At 38.8% G+C, this 23,041-nt stretch overlaps 1 protein-coding gene across 6 annotated transcripts in view; it reads right to left on the bottom strand.

Moving 5' to 3' along the window:
- BTBD9 (BTB domain containing 9) overlaps window positions 1-23,041 on the bottom strand; it is a 151,006-nt gene that overhangs the window by 19,831 nt on the left and 108,134 nt on the right. For all 6 annotated transcript variants that reach the window (XM_082214847.1, XM_082214845.1, XM_082214842.1 and 3 more), the window contains one exon: window positions 14,598-14,705. In XM_082214847.1, the coding sequence (XP_082070973.1) occupies window positions 14,598-14,705 (108 nt within the window). The remainder of the gene's footprint in view (window positions 1-14,597; window positions 14,706-23,041) is intronic.

The following is a 23,041-nucleotide window of genomic DNA, read 5'->3' as shown; positions in this document are numbered from 1 at the left end:
GCAATAATTTTAGCAAATACTAGCAAATAATTCTCTGTAGCAAGATTACTTTGCTTTGACACACCTGTAAGGTAACAGCTTAAAAGCATATGGGAGGGTTGGGGGAGAGAAATTACCACATTTTAAGTAATATGAAACAGGATGGATGCAAACCTGTCTTTCAATGAACAGAAAGGCTCCACTCATTTGTAAAAAAGACAAATAATATTCTTCTGCCCACTGGCAATTCCCAACACTGTTCTGGAGGATTCCACAACCTCTGGAGCAGGTTTTAGGGGCACAGGAAATTGGTGGGGGAGCTGGTGAAAACTGCCACTTCCCTTCCACTCATAAATAATGTGGCTCCAAACCATTTCCACTGAAGCAAGGGAGAGGGCAGTAAGACCATTAAGTTTAGGGTATAAAATTACCTAACTGCACCACTGGATGACAGTCAAACCATATATTTTGGAAAGCAGCCAGAATACATATATTGATCTCCCTTTTGAGCTGTTAAGAGAAACTGGAAAATGTCGTCTAATGGGAACATAAATATACATTCTATTGATGTGACAATGAACCAATATGACTCCCTGTACTAATTAAAAATACAGAACAGAAGATCATAAATGATAATAAAGGTAACTAAAGATGCATAATCAGTGTTCTGAAGAAAATGTAATATGAACAAGCATCTCACATTGTTAGAGGTGTTATACTTACATGACTGGCTTATGCATCAATTATTAAGATAGTTGCTTAACAAAAACAAAAACCTAAAGAGAAATATTCAGTTCCCAAATGACTCAAAGTGTTAAACATGCCAACAACTGTGGCATTCCGATAAATGTTACTTCTTCCGTCTCTGGCAATGAAACCAGCATAGCAAAATCTCTGCCTATATATTCTCTGAGGAGTTAGCAATTAGTCTTTCTTGGACTAATTTATTTTTAATACATTTCTATCAGATTCATGCATGGAAGCGGCTGTTTCTGTTTAAAATACTTGAAACAACATAGGGAAGTAATTTACTTAAAATGAAAGAACAAATAGGCAGCTAAATAATTACAGCTGAGGTATCTGTTCACCTAGGCGTTTACTATGCATTTGTGTAGCAAATTATATTATGGTCTGTGGAGATCTTGATGTTACCCTGGCCCTAGTTTTTAAAGGTTTTCGATGAGAAATGTCTTCCTAGAAACTTGAATTCTTGCTACAGACAAAAATATTCAATGTCAGATTCCCGACTATCAATCAGGTACTGATTAATGTATTTTTATACAGCATCATTAAAATATATGGAACTTTAAAACATAAATAAAACAAACCAATCACTGTCCCAAGGACTTACAATCTGACATTGGGAAGAGAACAGAGGGAGGAAAGGGTAAGTTTAGATTTCATTGCATTTATTTATTTGATTATCCACTTTGTAAACTGACCTGCATCACATCAGTGTGATCCCAGGACATTTTCCAATGATGAACAAAATCCAATGATACATAAAATTAAAAACACCCCTATTAATATAAGCAAACAACAGAGCATCATCATCAGAACAATATTATTATCTGATCCAGCTGGCAATGAGGGGGAAATCAAAGACTTTCAGAAAAGGGAGGCTTGGGCAGAGAGCACTGCAGGCAAATAAATTGGGCTCCCTTTTCCTTCAGGCCTTCATAGAATCATAGAACTGTAGAGCTGGAACAGACTCCAAGGGCAGTCCAGTCCAACCCCCTGCAATGCATGAATCCTGTCCCTCGGTGGGCTTGAGCCACCAACCTTTTGGTTAACAGCCAGACACACTGACCTGTTCAGAACTTGCAATGGACCAAGCCAGAGAGAGGAAGACCACCAGCCAGGGATTGTGCTCCATTAGGGGCTTGCTTCTAGGCAAGCAGAAAAACAGGAGCCCATGCTGGGCCACTGCACCTAACAGTGTTTGGTTTAGTGAGTCAAAGGTTGTGTAGGTGTAACTTTAACTTCTGTCTAAGTTTTTGTGCTAATGTCTTACAGAAGAAAAACTCTTACAGAAACGCTCCCTCTTTAATTCCTGCATCTCCCATCTCCCCATAAGATATCTCTCATAATTTGGACATGGATTCAAAGCTAAATGTTTACATTTTTGTAAAAAGAGGGAACCTACAATCATCAATAGCTTACTTTTTTGTCTGAAACTGCCACAAAGTTTTATGGCGCATGATTTACAACAGAAATAAAATGTGGAACTGATAGTGCATATTTATTACAACGGAAAGTCCAACATAAAAGATTTAATGAAGTCTATACTGACTTCATTGGCATTTTTTATAAAGCTGCTCATGTAATAATAATGATGACACCATTTTAAAACTGTGTTTTGATTAATCCAGGAAAGAGAAAAACATGTAAAACACAAAACTCATAATGAACAACATTTATACACCCAAATATCAGGACCTTTTGATACTAAATGTTTTACAATTATAACCTGGACCTTTGAAATTGGGAACATCTTGGAAAAACCATGGTTTTATACAAACATAAACACATGTATGAAATCTTAAATAAATTTAATAATGTAACCCTGGAAATAATACAATTCATCACATTTTCTGCCACAAGAACTCAAGCAAATCAATTATCTGAGCATATATGCAAATACAAATACAGTGGTACCTCGGACTCCGCTAACCCATAAATAGTGCTTCAGGTTAAGAACTTTGCTTCAGGTTGAGAACAGAAATCGTGCTCTGGCGGCGTGGCGGCAGCAGGAGGCCCCATTAGCTAAAGTGGTGCTTCAGGTTAAGAACAGTTTCAGGTTAAGAACGAACCTCTGGAACGAATTAAGTACTTAACCCGAGGTACGACTGTACAGCAGTATAAAATAGTCATCCACCTTGTGCTTCACTTGAGTCTCAAATCCCCCCCACCTCAATTATCTAATCTCATGCAACACTTGCCCTTCACATTGTGTTTTGGGGGCTGCATGGTGCAGTTTAGCCCATAGCACTATTTTGGAAGTCTAAGCTGAGGCTGCCTTCTCTCATCTAACTAAAGAAGATAGTAGTTGCTTAAGGCTGCAATACTATAGACACTTTCCTGAGAGTAAGCCATTGTGAAGAAACTGGAGCTTACTTCCATGGACAGGATTGTGTGGTAAAACTAAACTAATTGCTCAGACTAAGTAACTGGTTTCAAATTTTGCAGTTTTAGAGGGGGCAGTACCCTCCCACCCTCTGACCAGTTTCCATGTCTGTGGTCTGCTGAGAATGACATTGTGCATGTCAAGTTAGAACAGTGAGAGAACTGTTATGGCAGCTTTCCTTTAGAGGCTCAATGATGCTCATATCAAGTTATCTTCTGAAAGTGATCTGTTTTAATACACCATGTATTACAGTATTTTGATGCCATTACCCAATTAGAGGCAGATGGGGCGCGTCAACCTGGGAAGGTAGCCGATCTTGGAGAAAGTAAACTCTGATCCTAAACCTCTGCTGCCTTGTGGGATCTCTTCATGAGAAAAAAAGGCTAAGGTAATGGTTTTTTCAAAGAGGGGGTTGAAGTTGTTGAGGGTTTTTTTTTTTAGGATTGAATTTGTTGAAGTTGTTTTTAGGATTTTAACCCAGGAAATAAACTGCCACAGGAGCCGGATTAGGTCCCCGAAATGGACTTTGGACATGCCTGGGCTAAGGAGGAAACCCTACACAAATCCAGGGTGGAATCCCTAAGAAAGTTGGACGGCACCTTATATGCCTCCTAGCAAAGATGGCACCAAACATATTGCTCTGCTTTCCTTTGGACCACATCAGCGAGGCCAAGAACAGAGTCTTGTCGTCTGGGCAGACCAGGACTTCTATATACACACTCCAGGGAGGTCACTTCAGTGCTGCTAACACAGTGGTTTGACTTCACTTCTGGAAGTGCACTCCATTGTCTCTAGAGACAGACAAATGCTGCTGCCAACAACAACACTATTGTCCTTTGAGGATAAGCCAGGTAGAAATATAAATACTAAGCCATGTTTCTTTTTAGTCTTTCCTTAACTTGTTGCTCATTTCTCCTCATGCAGCCAGCAAAAAATAAAAAATAAAAAATAGGGAGAGTTCTTCCTAGTTTATCTGCAACTAAGTAACACAAGATTGTTATAAATCTAGCCCAAGTGATCTCCACTACAATTAAAACAAAAGATATAGTTGCCACAAAATGAGCTGACAGCATTTTAGATAGACCTACCCCACCCTTTTAATCAGTCTCCTTTGTTGTTTTGTCAGGCTACATGTTATTTATCAATACTTTCTTTTACATTCCCTTGGGGTGCTATTCCATAGCCTGGCCATAAAAACTTCACAGTGAGAGCAACTGCCCCTCCATTACTGTTGGTAGCATCTAATTGATATGTCAAACCACTAAGGAATGCAGTAAATTGTAGCACCGCCTCCAAACGGAAAATAAACAAGTCAAAAGATAAACAAGCACCTGAATTTTGCAAAATGTGTAACACAGTAGTTTGTTAATGATTCATACCCAAGCACTGGTTAACCTAAACTTAGGAAAAACGACAACTCAGTTTATGATACAACTTTCATCCAGACTGAACGGCACAAATGGTGACCCAAGCAAGCATTCTTGGGACTGCACTCCAACACCAGAGTCCTGAACATTTCTTCCCATAACTTCATACAACCTTAGTTTAACATCTTTTTTATGCCCACACAGGTATGTCTGATGGTATGCCGCATATGTTTGGGTTAAATATATGTACACGACACCTTATGTTCACCAAACCTATGTGTTTATGTGCTGACATAACAAATCTTGGGGCTACTGCAGCTACTAAAAAGTTCTTGGTCCCTCAATAAACCTCCCTTCTCTTACACAAATATCTCCCCCCCTTTTTTTTTCAAGGGGCACGAATAATTGTCACCTTGCTCATTCTATCCTCTCAGCAACCCTGTGAAGACAGTGCGAGGCACCAAATTTACTCATAGCAAATACTAACCAGTTTGGAGAATTCAAAATGGTTTTGAAATTGGCTCAAAACTGTGTTAATCATGGAAAACAGAAAGTGTGGATATAATTTATTATTTGAAGGCATTCCTGTTTATCCAGGCCTTTGATGGCTTATAGATAACACTGAAATTAGTAAATGTGAGAGTATCTGCTTTTAGATGTTTCCAGATGTTCTAAATGTTTTAGATAGTTTTAAATGGTTTTTAGATTATTTAAATATGTTTCATTTTCATTTTATTTTAAACTGTATTGTTTTAACATTGAAAGGGAAAGACATACATGGGAGGGCACAGAATGTAGGGGGCGAATGTGCAGTCCTTACACAGATGTGTCCTCTAGACTACAACTTCCATCAGCCCCAGCCAGAATTGGCACTAAGCTGAGGAAGGAAGGCCTAACAGATGCGAATGTGAAAGCAGTTTGAGGATGTCACCACATCCCGACGTAGAAACTTTTCCCCATTTTGGAAGAGGCTGTAGTTCGAATATACAATTTTCTGAACCGCAATAAAAAGGATATACATTGAACTGGAAGGCTATGGATAAAGGGGAAAAAATGATTTAGAGTCCAAGGTATGAGAAAAGATTAAAAACTAAATAGTGCCTTCAATTTGTTAAGCTGGTGGGAGGAACAGGATGAATGTCTATAAGTTCAATATTTCAAGAGTGTGAATTCAAAAGTGAAGAGGGACTGCTGGAGATGCAAAGGAAAATAGTGAACTGCAATAAGGTGAAGGGGGAAAATCTACTAATGACAGCTATCTTTTAAATTATGGAATAGTTTCCCACGGGAAGTAGTGAAAGCCATATCGTCTGAGACATATGAAACTGGACTGACAATAAAACTCTAGAAAATATACTGTAAGGAATAATCTCAGAATAAACCCACAGGGAAAAGTTGAAGACCTAATAATTCTTTTACTTCTCTGATTTCTATGATTCATGTATTTAATTTGTCCTGGTAAAACCTACCTAGAATGAATCAATAGTTTAATATTGTGTAAGTTTTACTACATTTTGCCAGACAGGTGGATGGTGGTAGGAAAGCCGCAGAAATTACACAAGAGCAGTTAGTAAAACAGAGTGCAAATAATGTCCTAATTAGAACAAATACTGTTTAATGAAATGCAAGGCCTTGCCTAAAAGATTTCACAGAGTTTTCATTTGATTATTTATTATTGAGGACAGACTTTGAATGAAAAATCTACCTAGCATTTGCTCTTTGGACAGCTTCTGCTAAAAATGATGTTAAATAAAATGTAACCATTACCATAACATTTAGCATCCAACATTCACATTTGAACACCGCCTCCAATAAACTGAAAGGTAGTCCTACTGGACTGTTAATATGTGGAGTTGATTTTTGAGAAAAGAAGGTACGCTCTTTGAAATGAAGTTCTAATAGATGCTGATGAAATTCAAAGATGTATAATTAAAGATGCCCTACTCATATTATGCTACTCCTGTCGAATTCCACACAGAAGTTCTTTCACAGTCAGATAAATGAATTTATATGTCTCTACTCTAACTTCCATTCTATGGAACTATTCTGGCTGGCTGGCTTTACAAAAGGAGGTCAGGGTTTTTTCCATGCTGACATTGGGATAAAAGGTTTCAGCTTTTGAAATTCTGGGGATGATACCTAATTTGAAGGTAATTGTTGTTCTGAAAAATTGGGTCATTTCAGATTTAATGCACATAAATGAATCCCATTGTTCATGCATTTCCTTGCATGCTCTGTATGATGATAATGGTTTAGAGAAACCATTGTATGGATCAGACCAGTTCCTGAAGAATATGGTTACTAAGTATGATGGTTATGCATTTCATTCAGCATAAGAGGCACTATGCTGGAGAACATGATTGGGAGAGTGCTATTGTGCTTATGTTCTGCTTCCAGTCAACCACCATGGGAGTAGAATGCTTGAACAGATGGGTCTTTGGTCTGATTCATCAAGGGTCATCTTGTTTTCCTGGTTGCTGCTACATCTGAACTGTCAAACTTTGATTGCATATGTCCTATATAAACCAGGAGCATGCAATCGAACGATTCATTCATGGGCTTGGCCTTTCACCCTGAACTGACTGCATGGGATCAGAGCATATGAGCATCAGAGCATATCAATCAATTAAATGGATATAGCTCTTGATTGTAAAAAGCACAGGTATGTTGTAGTATTAAGTAGAATGAAAGGTGAGTTGAACGTTAAGGAAATTGAAGAACTACAAATGCAGATCTTCTCTGTGGTGAACTGTTCCCAAAAAAGGTGTCTTCCTCTTCACTTCTAAGAACAGAAAATGCCCTTTGGGAGTATATGGTTTAACTGAGTGTTTTTATAATGTAGGAAGAGAAAATTCTGAAGCATTTAAGTGTGCCTGTCCCTTGAGCCTGGAAGATAGATGATTTGCTGTACTTGAATTTATTTCATGCACATTTCTCTAATTTTCTACCACTGAGGAAGACTAGCAAGCTGAAATGCATCCAGCAATTGAGGCTTTGATGAGAGAGTTCTACAGTGACATGTTAAAATAATAAATGTGTAGCTTGCCATTTCTGCATCAGTAGAGTTCTGAGTTGACAGCCTTAATCTATCTTAGTCTGACATATAACAATTTACAACATTGTATTTTATATGTATTTAACTTTTTAAAGAATATTTTTAAGGGTGTGTTGTGATTTTTAAAAAGACACACACATTCTCTTCATTTTATGTTCTGTGTATAGCGCATGGTTTTTGTTGTTGTTAAGAACTTATTTACCTGGTATTGGCAAAAATATTTAGAACATTTAAGTGATGACACATGCATTTTCTACTATTTTTTTGCTCAGAACTATGTAGTATTCTGTGCAGTCTATAGCAATAATACAATCTCAGGTAACTGTTAGAATATTTATATATATATAAGCTGGCAAAAATAAATGATTACAGTAAAATATATTTTTTATTACCTTTGGATTCTTAATGTATTGAGATGTTCAAATAGCATGGATGGTGCTGATGAGAAAGTTGATCGAGAATATAACATACTTCTGATTAGAAAGTTTGTTTTAAAAGTTTGGGTATTTATTATGCATTTTTGAAAAGTCATAAAATAAATAAAGCGTACTTAATCATGATTGAGGAAAACAGCAATTGGTCTTTGAAAAGTCTCAAAATATGGATTTAAAATTCCTGACCATTTGAACAATGTATTCAGATTCCTTATTATTGGTCTAATTTATTCCCTACCTTTATGAAAATTGCTCATCTCTGTGAAATGTTAAACAGGCAAGTAAAACCAAAAGCTTCACTTAGCTCAACCAATAATAATAATAAAAATTCTTTATGTTTGCAGAGATGAGCAATTTCCCATGAAACCAGCTCCAGGGCTGCACCCATTTGCATGGAGCCATGAAAGATTATTTTATTTTTTATAATGACATATTTGAAGTGAGACCCAAAAAACTCAGTTCCCTCCAAGTATATATCTTAATATACTTTAATAAACTATATGCCCTTACATTGTTGAAAACTCCTTAAAATATGTCATTTCTTTTATAGTTTTACAGACTTGGTTGAACATCCATTGTCCTAATGGTCTTGCATCTCTTTACTCGAGTTCTATGTATGTAGGAATTGATGCCTCTAAGTTATGCATGTTAATAATTTATTCCTAGTGAAGGAAGTTGTATAAAATTAGATTCTCATGCAACCTTAATAATGACAGTTGCTTTTAAAATGCCTATAAAAGTTGAGGAAAGGTACTATAGTCAGACATACTAAATACAGGTATTACACCACTCAGAAAAACATTTTAACATTTGGGACCTCACTATGGGTATTCAGGTTCACAAACCCTATAATTTACATTGGTTAACATTTATAAATATCAAAAGAACAAACAGAAGATAAAAGGTTTTCAAAGAGATCACCTAATGTTGCAAATGTAAAGCGTCAATTACTCCTCTAGATGGATGTTTCAACTACAGTTTGTGGGATCTTTTAATTTTCTACAGGTGACATTTAGTAGCAAGAAGTACCACAAAACTAAATAATAAAAAGCAATTTGGTTGACTTTTGAAGCAAAGCTGTCTGTTTTTTTTAAAGAGTACAAATGCCAACCTTTCACAAGTGTAACTATGCATTTAATTGGGCACCCACATTTAGTCAAAAGATCTGCTTGCTTAATTATGATTTATTGAAGGAGCTTTCATTGTAATGGTCATCACTTATAAACAGAATTACTGGAGGGGGACAAATGAACACGAAAACCATGCATTGTGCTGATATTTAAAATAAAATTAAATGAGAAAATTCAGCTTCACTAAAAAGACATCAGTTCCAGAGATCTAAGACAGGGTTGCTTTTCTTACATAGATGTAAAAAGATTAGGAACCTGCTAGTAACTGTAGCTTTAAAGTGTGCACACACGGCAATATATATCTGCTTCCATTTTCACATGTAATATGCAATATGTACATGGGTTTTCTACAACTAGTGAATACCCACATCGGAAGATCAATCCCTTATCCCAGCTACTTCTTGGGCATGAAAATCTATGGATGCAAGCACACCTTTCACATTCACAAAGGAAAACACATTCACTTCAATGGGGTTTAATCCATTATAAGTACAGACATAGGTGTGAATGTATGTCTCAGCAAACCCAACTCTTTCTTGAGAAAACATTTCATCTGGTGTTCAATTTTCCCTTTGTTTTCTTAAAAACTCATACAACATGTACCGTTGGCGGTGAATGCTTTGGCAAGAATTGGCTGGGCTGCCGTAATGTGCAGATGCCCATTGACAGAACTGCTCTGATCCTAAACAGGAGCTGGGCAGTAGATATGCCCAAGAAAATGGGGGGGAGGAGAGAGAGAGAGATCACAGGAGTAAGAAAGCTATAGAATGGAATCTAAGAGGGGAGAGAATAGACAGAAAAGTACATATGGCCAGGAACTATGAAGGCAAATAATGTTCAGGTTTATGTATTGATTTGAAATAACCAGTTACATATTTCATTCTAATTATTTTTCAAGACATTTTTCTTTCCACAATAGGAATAGAGCTAACTGTGAACCTCTACAGTTCTCACTAATAGTCCAGCACTCACTATAAGAAAGTTAATTGAAAAGAATTCTCCCTGTAGTTATGAGGAAAAATGCACCTCTCCCAGAACACTGATTTAAGGCTGGTATTTGATGCGAAGACACACTTTTAGTGCATGATATTTGGGCCTGTCAACTCTCTTTTCTCTGTAGAATATCAAGATTAATAATCCTATAGCACAGAAGGCAAATCATGTTTTGAAATTAAATCCATTCTATGTCTTTCTGTCTCTCTCCACACATGCACACACACACACAACAGCAAGTTTTCTTTGAAATTCTCAAACAAAAATGTGAAATGTAACTATACATATAGTCTCAGAACAGTCACAGGTAGCAGCCTCTCTGTGAACCAAGAAATCTTCTACGTAAAAAAAACAAAAACAACTTCTTCTAATATATAGAAAAGCTTCACCCTAAGGGCCATTGGGCATCTGTACAAATACAGCAAATTTCCATAAATATGACAAAAGTACAAAGAACGTCACACACAGAAATACATCTCCAACAGTCTAGGATAAGCCAACTTTAAAAAGATAGCCCATTTTCTCTTTCTCCAGTATCAGTACTTGATAGGCCAGATTATTACCGTACCGTATTTTTCGCACCATAGGGCGCACCGGACCATAGGGCGCACCCAGTTTTTAGGGGGGGAAATCAAGAAAAAAATCTTTCCCCCCCAGCCCCAAAGAGCAGCGTACAGGGTGCGCACAACCTCTCCCTGCCGGAGGGGTTGCGCGCAGCTATGGAGCAAGCCAAGTTTTGGCTTCCCCTTTAGCCCCATGCAGCCTCTCCTTGCCGGGAGACGCTGCGCAGGGCTAAAGAAGCCATAGCCCCGTGCAGCGTCTCCTTGCGGAGGGGTTGCGCGCAGCTATGGAAGAAGGCAAGGCAGCGAGTGGGATGGATCCCGCTCGCTGTTTTGCCTTCCCCTTTAGCCCCGCGCAGCGTCTCCTTGCCGGGAGACGCTGCGCAGGGTTTTCCTGGCTTCTCTGGGAGGTGGGGGAATTTCCCCACCTCCCGCAAAACCGGCAGAAGCCGCGCGCACTTTAAAAGGGCTGCACGGCTTCTCCTGGCTTTCCTGGGAGGTGGGAGAAGGGACTGATGCGGCCAGTCAGTCCCTTCTCCCTCCTGTGGAAAAGCCCGCAAGAGCGCACAGAGCTTGTGTGCGGCTCTTGGGGGCTTTTCCCGTCTGCCTCCCCCCCTGCATTCGCTCCATAGGACGCACACACATTTTCCCTTGCTTTTTAGGAGGGAAAAAGTGCGTCCTATGGTGCGAAAAATACGGTATATTACTTTCTTATAATTTATTCAATTTGTTAGCTGCCTTACAGAGTGGACTCAAGGTGACCTACAACCAAGTTTTTTTGAAAAATGCAAAAATGCACACAGAGTCCTCAACAAGAGACATCGCACCACTGTCGACAAATAATGGAAAAATCATCACCCAACAAGCAAGTCAATTATCAAATGCTTGGCTGACATAATAGTGAGTCATCATATACCACCAAAAGCCTGGAAGCAAAGGAAGGTTTCAAAAGATAAACAGAAAAAGTAAGCCTAGCCAAGGGCGGGGGAGACAAGAGAACAAAACATGTTTCTGAGCGTTCTCTCTCTGGATGCCCATGTGTGCCCCAGCCCATGTGTGTTTTCTCTCCCTTTCTAAATTTCTGCATGTTTTGGTTTCTCCTGTTTGAGCCTGTGACTGTTTCTCTCACTCTGAGGCCGTCTGTGTTTATGTATTCTTTGGGTCTGGGAGAGAGAGAGAGGGAGAGAGCAGGAACGAATGCACGCAGAGAGCACATCCATTGTTTCTGGCAAGGCACACCTCCAGTGGCAGCCATTTTGTGAGAACCCGTCTTCTCACTCCAGCCATTTCATGTTGCTGCTCACAAACACAGTTTGAAAATTCCAAGTGTCCCCACAGATCCAAAAAGGTTGGGGATTCTTGCTCCAGGAACTCATATGCCGATCAGTGGACCACTGGACTTGATTGATCATATGTAGCCAAATCCCGTAAGACAACAGAGCAGCTCAGTATGCAATTAACAGTATGCGTTTCATAGCAGAACAAACAAAAAACTTCAAAGACCAACCTTTAAACTGACAGTAATATTTCCTGATTGTTCATAGTGTCTTAGGCAGATGCTCATTTAAAGAATTAATCATAGCAGCAATCTGAGCCCTACTAACTGCATTTTTTTAGCCTTTAATCCAAGTTCTAGACTCTTCATCCGCAAAATCTTTTAACAAGCATACATGTCTATTGTTCAAGCTTAACAAACCAAAGCAAACTTATCAGAAATATTTGCCCTTTAGACAGAACAGAACATGAATCGATTTCATTACTGTCATACTGCGTGGAAAACAACAGAAGTTAGCCAGAAAGCAGGGTTTTGTAAAGCCTATATGAAGCATTTAAAATGACAATTATACAATCACTGTGCATTAATTGGCTTCCATTTAAGGAGGACAGAAAGCTTTCCTGTGAAGATAATAAACATACCATCATTTCCATTGCCAGCCTTTTGAGACTGAGTAAAAAGAGGAGTTTAGAAATAGCCTGTCACTTCAGGCTTTGAGTACTAAATTATTAATTTACACAAAATACTACATTAAAATACCATTAAATCGACCAAAGGCAGCAGAAGCAGACTTGAAAAGAAGTTTTCACACTTGGTTAGACTATCAAATGCAGTCTATGACATGTAAACTGAATTCCATTTACTTTTACTCCCTCCCTCTCTGCATTATTTTCTTTGCCACTCTCACTTGATCAGATAGGCTTGTTGAAGTTTGTGTTTGCTACCTTTGGTCTGTCTTATTTTTCCTGCTGTGAACTAGCTAGTTGGGACTTTGCAATCATTCTTCATGCTATAAATTCATGACATGAACAAGGGATTAGATCTTCAATGCAAGATTAGGCACACAGGAATTGGCAAGGAAGGAGACTGCCATTATCCAGGCACATATGAAACAGCAACAGAAGCACTACAAAACATCAGCAGAAGCAGACTGCTTTTGCTCAAATAATTCACTTTTCAAGTTGGAGTCATTAGAAGAATCTTCTTTTTAAGCTAGGATTCCATGCTTCTTTATGTAACAAATGTCAAAATTAATTCTGAATTGGCCTATCAAAGTGGTTCCCTCAATTTATGAGATATTAAAGCAGTATATTAATATCCTTTTGGGGTAAATTAGGTTGGGCAGGGAGACCAACTGTAACAGACCAATTCCACAGCTGCAGAAATACCGTTGTTTCATGGTATTGGTGTTTTAGTTGGTTCTGGTATTGTCCTATGATTGGTTTTATTGTTATTTCACTGTGAATACTGCACTGTAATTTGCCCTGGGACCCTTAAAAATGAAGGGTGGAGTAGAAATACAGCAAATAAAGAAATAAAATATTGTTTTGTTTCTCCAGCTCTTCCTATCACAGTTAAAGCAATCTCCTAACCATGGAAAGTGGTGTAAAACTGCTGGGCACTGCAAAGGGAAATTCCTACCCAGTCTCTTATCATCAGTAATGTTTCATTTTTATTTATTTTGTTAGTAATATACTGTTACACGCCACCCCAATCTCCAAGCGGAGCAAGATTCCAGGGATTGCAGGAGCTTAGCCAGGGTTCAGTTTCCTTAGAATGAGGGGCAGCAGAGACGGTGGTATATTTAGGATAAATGGTTTATGCACACATAGACACAATCTGAGTGTAAAATGGAGGTGTTCAGGGACGCGGACTTATAAAAAATATTGGGGGGGCCGGGAAAGCTCGCGAAATGCAAATAAGCTCATGAATATGCAAATAAGCTCATGAATATGCAAATAAAGTGGCGCCGCCCCCTCATGAGCGAACAGGAGAGAGCGTGCTGCTGCCTATTTATCAGCTCCGGAACAGCTGATATGCGGGAAACCTGGGGCTAGAGGCAGGAGCCCCCGCCCCCGGGGATTCCCTAATCTCGCGGGGGACGGCCGGGGCTCTCCGGCTAGGGCGCGCGGCTGGCTGGCTGGCGAGGGAGCAGGTGGGGAGGAGGCGGGGGACGGCGGCGGCGCCCGAGATTATTGGGGGGGCTGAGCCCCCCCAAAAAATTTTTTGAGGGGGCTCAAGCCCCCTCAAGCCCCATGGAGTCGGCGCCTATGGAGGTGTTCACAGCTTTAACACCTTGAGAGGTCTCGATTCTACATTAGTCACAGCATGTCTCTGGTTCTCAGCTTCTCAGTCTGCAGCCAGCTTCCAGCCAGATGATGAAGGCCTACCCATTAGCTTTGTGGTGACAGTGCTTAACTGTTCAGGCCAACAATCATTGCCTAGACAAAGGGACTAATGACTGTACTTAGGTGGCAAGCAAAGGAACTTTTCCAGCTAGTTCAACAACAGAATCCTCCATTCAATTTTAGCCTGGCTGGAGCCATTTGACTTTAATCCTTGCTGGATCCTCCCTGCAAATTCTGCCCTCCTTTTTGTTTCGGATGGTTAGTCATGTACAAGCATTCTATTAGATTTGAAAGGGATGAGGTACAAATAGAAGAAAATTAAACTCACTTGCAGGAAACCTTTGTTCTGTCAGCCACCATTGTCCACTGCTGCTGGTTAGTGGAAACTTCAATGTAATAGCTGTAGCTTCTGTCGTCACAATCCCAGAGAAGTAACCTGCATGAACAGAAACAGTAAGAATTCAGTGATCACCAACCAACCAACCAACCAACCAACGAACCATGGAATACATAATTTATTTCTACAATCTTTCCTGCTAACCTATGTCTGCTTGTCTTGGAATGTGTCTCTAATAATCAGCAGTTTGAATTTGGTAGTTGTATTTTAAGCTTAGTTAAAAGGGGGACATTTTGGCCATAAGTAGGCATAAAAGTAAACTATACTTCCAGGTCCTTACTTCCTGAAAATTCTTCTTTATCAACTATTTCTTTGTTATTTTTATCTAGGTTTAAAACAGCCTTATCCAGCCTGGTGGCTCCATATGTTTCGAGCTATAACTCCTATCAGTCCCAGTGCTAGCTGGAGTGATGAGTTACAGCCCAAAAACATCTGGAGGACACCATTTTGAAGAAACCTGCTTTAAAGCTGCAGGTAGGAGCAGAATTCTGGGAATACATATTTTTCTGGCATGCCTGATAATTAGGCTTTAAATAATTATCCTACTTTAAACTTTCTAAACAATCTATAATATCTTGTCAATTAGAGCATTTATTTGCAATTCATCTAAATTATTCTTAATTTATGTAAAAATCAATCCATGTGGAAAACTAGTTCAGTCGGCAAGTGTGAATATGATTGCATTGCCAAAGTGAAGGCCAGCCTCTGATTCACAGGCCAACAAAAACTGCACTTATTTATCTATTTTGGTATTTTTATACCACCTTTCAGGGCCAAAGGCAGTACCAAGGTAGTTCAGAGTCAAAATCATAAAAACAAAAGATAAGACAATTAAAGTATACAACACAGAGGACAGGGAGGAAGAAGCAGGAACAGTTAAAGTCCAATTAAAAGCAACTTCAAATAGCCATGTATTTAAGGCCTGTTTGAACACAATCAGGAAAGGAGCCTGGCACACATCCCATGGGAGGGTGTTACAATGTGATGTAGCTACTACTGAAAGGTTCTGTGGTTGCTAACCAGATGATTCTTAATTGTGGGCCTGTGAGAAGGGTCTCTGTGGCAAATGCCAAGGCCTGGGCAGATCTGGGTACGTTTTCTTCAGATAGCAAGGCCCCAAACCAGTGAATGCATGAAAGGCAGCAGTCCAGAAATACACTGGTAATCAACACAGCTAGTTACAGAATAAATGTTTTATGGTCTGATTACTTTATCTCACAAGCAACCAGGAAGCTGCACTGCAGACCAGCTGAAGCTTCTGAACTTTGCAGGCAGCCCCACACAGATGGTGTTATGGTAGATTAATGTGGATGTAACTATGGCATGAATGACAGTAACCCAGTCTGCTTCCCCACAAATAAGGTGGCTGCTGCTGGCAAATCAGCTGAAGCAGAACTCCTGACAACAGAAGTGCTGCGTGAAGACTTGAAAGGAAAACAAAACTGCCCTTACTTGGTGTCAAGGATATCGGCGTACGCAAAAAGGTGCCCCCACTTTTTAAAAAATCACATTAAATAGAAATGATGTAGGTATACCCATTCCAAATAGAAATTCACACCAAATGGACAAAAGAGTAGAAAAATAAGTAGAAGTGGAAGTGAATATAAGAATGCATAATTATTCAAGCCTCTTCCACAGATCTTCATAAAGATGTGAATTAGCCCATTTATAGCAAGAAAACCTTCACATGGTCCTCCAATACAGACTTCCTAGTTAGTGCTCATCTTGAAAGTATACAAAATGCATGGTTATATTACATATCTTCAATCACCTATTCTTAAGCTCACTATCGATTTTTCTTTAGGACCAATGAACTGCTTTTATAAATTGATTACCAAATGTGATTTTGCTTACATCTTTTACAAATGTTTTGGCTGGCTGCATACCATTGATTAGCAGGATTTGAGTTTATAGCAACAAATTGCTCTCTTTGCTGCTGTTTTGATACAAAATTCAATAGCAACTATGGTTTTCAAAAGCTTTGTCTTTGCTATTGGAGCAAGAAGTAACTGGAAGCAGAGCCAGAAGACTGCATTTACTTTGCTTAAAATAATTGCTCTCTCATCAGTCTAGAAAGAAAGTTTTTAAACTGCAGCGTTCTAATTGGAAAGCCTGCATTATGCATGTTATGGCAAGCTACATTGTGCTGATTGTGATTTTTAACTTCTGCTCTTTTCCTTAAGGGTTTAATTTACTACCAGGTCCAGAGTTAAAAGGCCTATGCCTTGGTGCTTATTCACTTAAATGGCACTGACTAGAAAGTGTAAAATTGACCTGCATTGCTTGCGTTTTGCCCTGTTGTTGTGGAAAGCCTACCCTTCTACAACACAATTACTGAACATAATTATTGGAATTTTCATAATTTAGTCTCCCTTTTGGGGGGGAAAGTGGCTCACACAATAATTATGATACAAACATAATAGACAATGATGACATTTGATGATTTCTATGGAATCCCAAGGGATTGTTCCACATGAAACCAAAGATTAATTGGGTAGCCCCCTGCCCCTGATTTATATAAGATTTTAGACTCCTAAGAACATGGAGTAGTAGTCAATGAAATTTTGTTCAGACCCACTGAAGTTAATTCACCTAACATACTTATGTTTATTAATTTCTGCACTATGAAATACTATACTGCATCAACTGTCCAGAATATCCTGCCATTCAGTTACAATGCATAATTTCCAGATGCACAATAGCCTTTTTGAGAAGAGGGAACCAAAATTGTGCACAGTATTTTAAGGGTGTTTAACCATATATTTGTATAAAGCTATGACTATGTTGACAGCTTCAATTTTGATTCATTTCTTTAAAATCCCTAGGAACAAATTAGCTTTTTTTACAGCGCACACACACTGACTTTACAGTGTTTATGTTGAATTATGATTCCTCCCACCCATCAACATTCTTCACTTTACACTTTCACTGAACCTCATTTGCCATTTTGTTGTTCATTCACCGAGTTTAGAAAGATTCTTCTGAAACTCTTCTTGATGTGCTTTTATTTTCACCACTAGGAATAATTTCTCTTTATTTAAAAAAACCAAAACTACCTGATTTTATAACAATATGTACAAAAAATAAGAAGACAAGGAAAACAACAACATTATACAAAACCAAACCAAACCAAACCGTAGCTACAAAAAAAACCACAAACCCCAAACCTATCTTTCTAAATATGTGTTCTGATACCCTGCTCCTCCCAAAACAAATTGGTTTCCACCAGTTGTTAAGGATTAAAGATATGAACTCTGCTCCAGTTAAACCAAAAAGCAGGTTGGCTTGAACTAAAGGTGACGCTGACCGCTAACTTTGGAACAAATATTTTGTAATGTTCTGCTTTCACATGTTAACTGCAACCTTCTAGGATAGGGAAGATATTGTTTGCAGGCTGATGCTAAAGGGCAAACAATTTTATTTATAAAGGTTTACGAATGTTGAAACTAGTTTCTTCTTTTTCATTGCGAATTTGGGAAAGTTAAAGTTGTACCTTGTGTACTGAATGTTTTGCATAAATGTTATTGCATTCTGATTGAGCTTAAAGACCCTTGTGACTCTCACGAGAGCAGGTGTACTAAGAGCTCGAACTTTTGGTGAATCTAAAGTTTTGTTTTGTTTTTAATTTCACAACAACCTCTTTACATTGAATTACATTTGCCATTTTACCACCCACTTCGGAGAGATCCTTTCAGAACTCTTCACAATTTCTATTTATTTCAACCACACTGAACACTTTAGGATCATCAGCAAACTTGGCCACTTCACTGCTCTAATTCTAAATCGTTTATGAAGAAGTTGGGGAACTCCACTGTCAACATCCTTCCACTGGGAGACCTGTCCATTTATTCCTATTCTCTGTTTCCTGTTTCATAACCAGTGTTCCACAAAATGACTTCTTTTACGCCATGCCTGCTAAGCGTATTCAGGAGTCTTTGATGAGGTACTCTGTCAAAAGCTTTTTGAAACTGGATTAATGATTTGGAAGAAGAACAACAGAAATAACTGTTGATAATAGTGATGAGAAGACTCAATGAGAGAGGGTGGTCCATGGAGGAAGTCTGGAACCAAGGGCCCTCCAAAACCTTGGTTTTTAGCAATCTGCTCCTCTACACCCCCACCCTTCTGAACAAATCCTTATTGCCTTCTACAACTTCCTTAAGTCTGTTCAATAACCATGCAGGCATACTCTTGCACTCAATGGTACCTTTCCTAATCTGAGGGAATCTCCTATCTTTTAAATTTAGGAAGCAATGCAGTATATTTCCATAAATAGTTTTTATAGGCCATCTGAGAGATAACAAGCAGGACTTTTCTTAAATTTATGAATGGTGAATGCCAATCTCATCTTTATCATGCCTATATCAAATGACAGCAGCATGTCACCAAAGCAACTGAAAAACTCGCTGCTTCTACATTAGATTTGAAATGCAATTTAACCACGCATCTTTCTCTTACCAAAATAAAAGTGTAACTTTTTATATAGACCGCATACAGCTTTCTTAGAAGAACATTTAAGTTTTCTTTAATGTATTCCTTTATTCCTATTGAAGATATCTTGTTTACTTTCAACTGCTGATAAAAACATTATTTCTGCAAAAATTATTTCACCATGCACCACCAGCAGCCTCATTTTCCCCCTTTAATGATGCTGTTGGTTGATAGTTATGAGATAAACTTAAGCCCTGTTAGGTTCTGGGAAAATATTAACTAATTCAGAAGCCTGCTTACCTAAAGGGCATGGAATTCAATAATAAACTGCCCTCCACATCTCTAAAACCTTTGACACTGTCTGGGGTTAAGATAGGCTGGTCAAACAAGCTTTACAAAAGCTGTTCCAGAACCCTTTGCTTAAGCCTGGCTGTTAATAATATTAATAAGTCATCATTTCAGAAGCAAAAATAAAAGGTTTCTGAAGGAAAACTAAAGTTCTCATTAGTGCTGACTTCCTGCAAATTAAAAATTTAGAGCTGATTCAGTCAGAACTCCCAAAGGCATCGTTGCACACTTGGTCAGAAGAAAGACTCAGCTATCTGAAATTCTGCTTTCTCACCCACTATCTTTCTATGTAGCTGTAAAAGTCTTTTGGTGCCTCTAAGCAAGATTGTATCTAACTTGCTTATTAAAAATATCTGTCAACTTAAGGGCAGAATCTTAGATGTGTGATGAGATAAACACAGATATAAATCATTGTAACACTTTTTAATTACAAGTATGGATAAAAGCAAAAACATATGTAATCCCCTCCAAGGAATCTATTATTTTCCCCCAAGAGAATACTTTTTATCATTAATAATAAATTTAATAAATTTTTATTTATATCCCACCCTCCCCAGCCGAAGCTGGGCTCAGGGCGGCTAACAACAATCAAAATAATCCAACAATTATTACGGGACTTTGTAGTTTCCTGTTGGAGAAACTGGGCATGGAGGAAGGGCTTAATTTCCTTCATGAGCACAAATCATCCCGTGTATGAGATAAGCCAAGAGGTGCATGATCAGCCAAGCCAGTTGCTATGGCAATGGCCCAGTGCCATCTATATAAGCAGTTAAGGCATGTCAGTCAGTGAGTCCCTCTGTAAGTCGGAGTCTGTTTTACGTCTTGAAGCTGGAACAACACAGATACTTTGTACTTGCATATATCTGTATCTGCATCTCCAAAGCCTACGAACTGTAATGTATATCAACGTATGGAACTGTATTACTAAAGCCTAATCTTCTACAGTAGTAAACTATTTTGGATCATAAGTTGCCTGTGTGTGGTGGCTGGAACTGTGGGTAACTTTTGCTATGTGCACATCTCACCTCAGATTCCCAATACATTTCCTTGGTTCAAATATTCAAGGCTAGTAAGAAGGTACAGTAAGATGCTAGTAAGAAGGCTAGTAAATTCTAGAAGTTTCTTGGCAAACAGGTTCTGTGGACACACTTGAGTTCTGTATAGTGCAGGATGAACTACAGTGGTACCTCGGGTTACATACGCTTCAGGTTACATGCGCTTCAGGTTACAGACTCTGCTAACCCAGAAATAGCACCTCGGGTTAAGAACTTTGCTTCAGGATGAGAACAGGAATCGTGCTCTGGCGGCGCGGCAGGCAGCAGGAGACCCCATTAGCTAAAGTGGTGCTTCAGGTTAAGAACAGTTTCAGGTTAAGAATGGACCTCTGGAACGAATTAAGTTCTCAACCCGAGGTACCACTGTATTGATATCAAACATTATCTAGAGCCACACAGGGCGCTAAGTGCTGTCCACAGTGCTGAAGCCTATATTAAGTTGATTCAAAACACACAACTGTGGATGAGAATAGCTAAAAATGCAGTAAGGTAAAATGTGCTATCGCTCCTAAAATGTCTCAGTGTAACAGGATAAAGAGTTTTATAGTAACTTAATGACTATGTAAATTAGAGTGAACTTCATGAGATTTAGTTTACTTATTTATTTCATAGAATTTACATGTAAACATTCCACGTATCTAGGTAGGCCTGTCTAAACAAAAATGTTCTTAGAAGGCACCTGTACAGTTAAAGAGCCTGCCTGATGTGAAAAGGCACAGAGTCCCAAATTGTGGGTGCTGCCACACCAAAATATTATTATTTACAAATACAGAACGAGTATTGTGTGGCACCTGTAACAGTGCCAGTTTGGCAGACTGAAGAACTCAACTGGGCATCTATGGGGTAAGGCAAGATGTTTGAGGTGTTATCCTCTGCTGACAAGTATTCATGCATATGGGGACAAAATAGCAACTTCCAGGTCAGCAACATGTGGCCTGATTCACTGAACTGTTACCTTTCTGTTTTTTGAATGCTGACCCACATAAACCCCTGAAAGTGAATTTAAAAAGAGTTAAATTGTACTTTTTTTGCACAAGTCAACAGTAGCCCAACTGAAGTTTCTTATTTGCCTCTCCATGATACCATCTGAATAATTAGAAGCTAAAGAAAAATACATGTTGCACAGAATTCAGTCTGCATGAAGTGCCCTTTCAGACTACCACAAAATGCCTCTCAGGTGCCAGTATAAATATTCACTAGTGCACTCTGGGCACAAGGGCCACATTTCATGCCACATACTAATCCTTCAAATGTATTCTGAGCAAGGTACCGCAGTAAACATTAATGAGTAGGCTAGGTTGTGCTGTGATGGATACACTAGGCTAGAAAGAGAATGTTTAAGTGAAGGAGGCAGAACTGCACACATCACAGGGGGGAAAACAGTTTAGGGCAACGCTGTTTCTGCTACAAAGGCTTCTTATATTAGAAGAAAATGTTAAATTAGCCTTCGTTAGTCAATCTTGCCCTCTGGGCTGTAGGAAGAAATGCTGAGTGAACTTGAAGTTCATCCGGCTCACTTCTTGCAATATCCAGAATATTAAACATTTGCCTCAGAAGCATCAACCTTGCTAGAAGTCCATTAATTGAAATAGGTAGCAATGAGTGTAATAAAAATTTGATTGCACCACCTTACATTTTAGTAAGAATCTCAGAGCCTAGCACTCTAGGGGGAGAATATGTATCCATTAAAAATAGAGAAGAGGAGTTTCGCTTTAAAATGGGGCAGTCACAGAATTAATCTTCCTTGGCTCATAACCCCAGGTCTAGACTCTGTTATCCGTTGAGTACAGAATTTCTGCTCCCTCCCCAATATGGGATGTGTGTGTGTAGATTATTATATGCATTATACATATAGAGAGAGGGGGGGGATTGTAAGTGCTCTTGATTAGCTGATAGTTGGCAGTTATATATATATAAAAGGATGTCATATAGAGGAGGGAGAAAGGTTGTTTTTCTGCTGCTCCAGAGAAGCGGACACGGAGCAATGGAACCAAACTACAAGAAAGAAGATTCCACCTAAACATTAGGAAGAACTTCCTGACAGTAAGAGCTGTTCGACAGTGAAATTTGCTGCCAAGGAGTGTGGTGGAGTCTCCTACTTTGGAGGTCTTTAAGCAGAGGCTTGACAACCATATGTCAGGAGTGCTCTGATGGTGTTTCCTGCTTGGCAGGGGGTTGGACTCGATGGCCCTTGTGGTCTATTCCAACTCTATGATATCCTTTTCTTATATTTCACAAGGTTTCCCTGTAGAACTAGAAACGCTATATATTTCACTGTGGCCCTACATTATATATAATTTGTCTTTGTTTTTATTATAATTATTTGCATTTCTGATACATTCCCATATCAACAAGATATAAACAAAAGCAGTACAAAAAGAGAAGAATCTCTGAAATTAAGAAAGAAGGGAGGAAAGTCCATAAATAGACAGAAATCCAAAAGACATTCCTTAACTGGCTTCCCATCCTCTCCTTCCATGGTTCCTTTTTTCTCCTCTTTTTCTCGCGTTTTCTTGGTTCATCCCATCTATCAGAACTCCT

The sequence above is a fragment of the Podarcis vaucheri genome, assembly GCF_965113315.1.
Source record: "Podarcis vaucheri genome assembly, chromosome: 3".
NCBI lineage: Eukaryota > Metazoa > Chordata > Lepidosauria > Squamata > Lacertidae > Podarcis > Podarcis vaucheri.
This window is presented reverse-complemented; position numbering and strand designations above follow the sequence as displayed.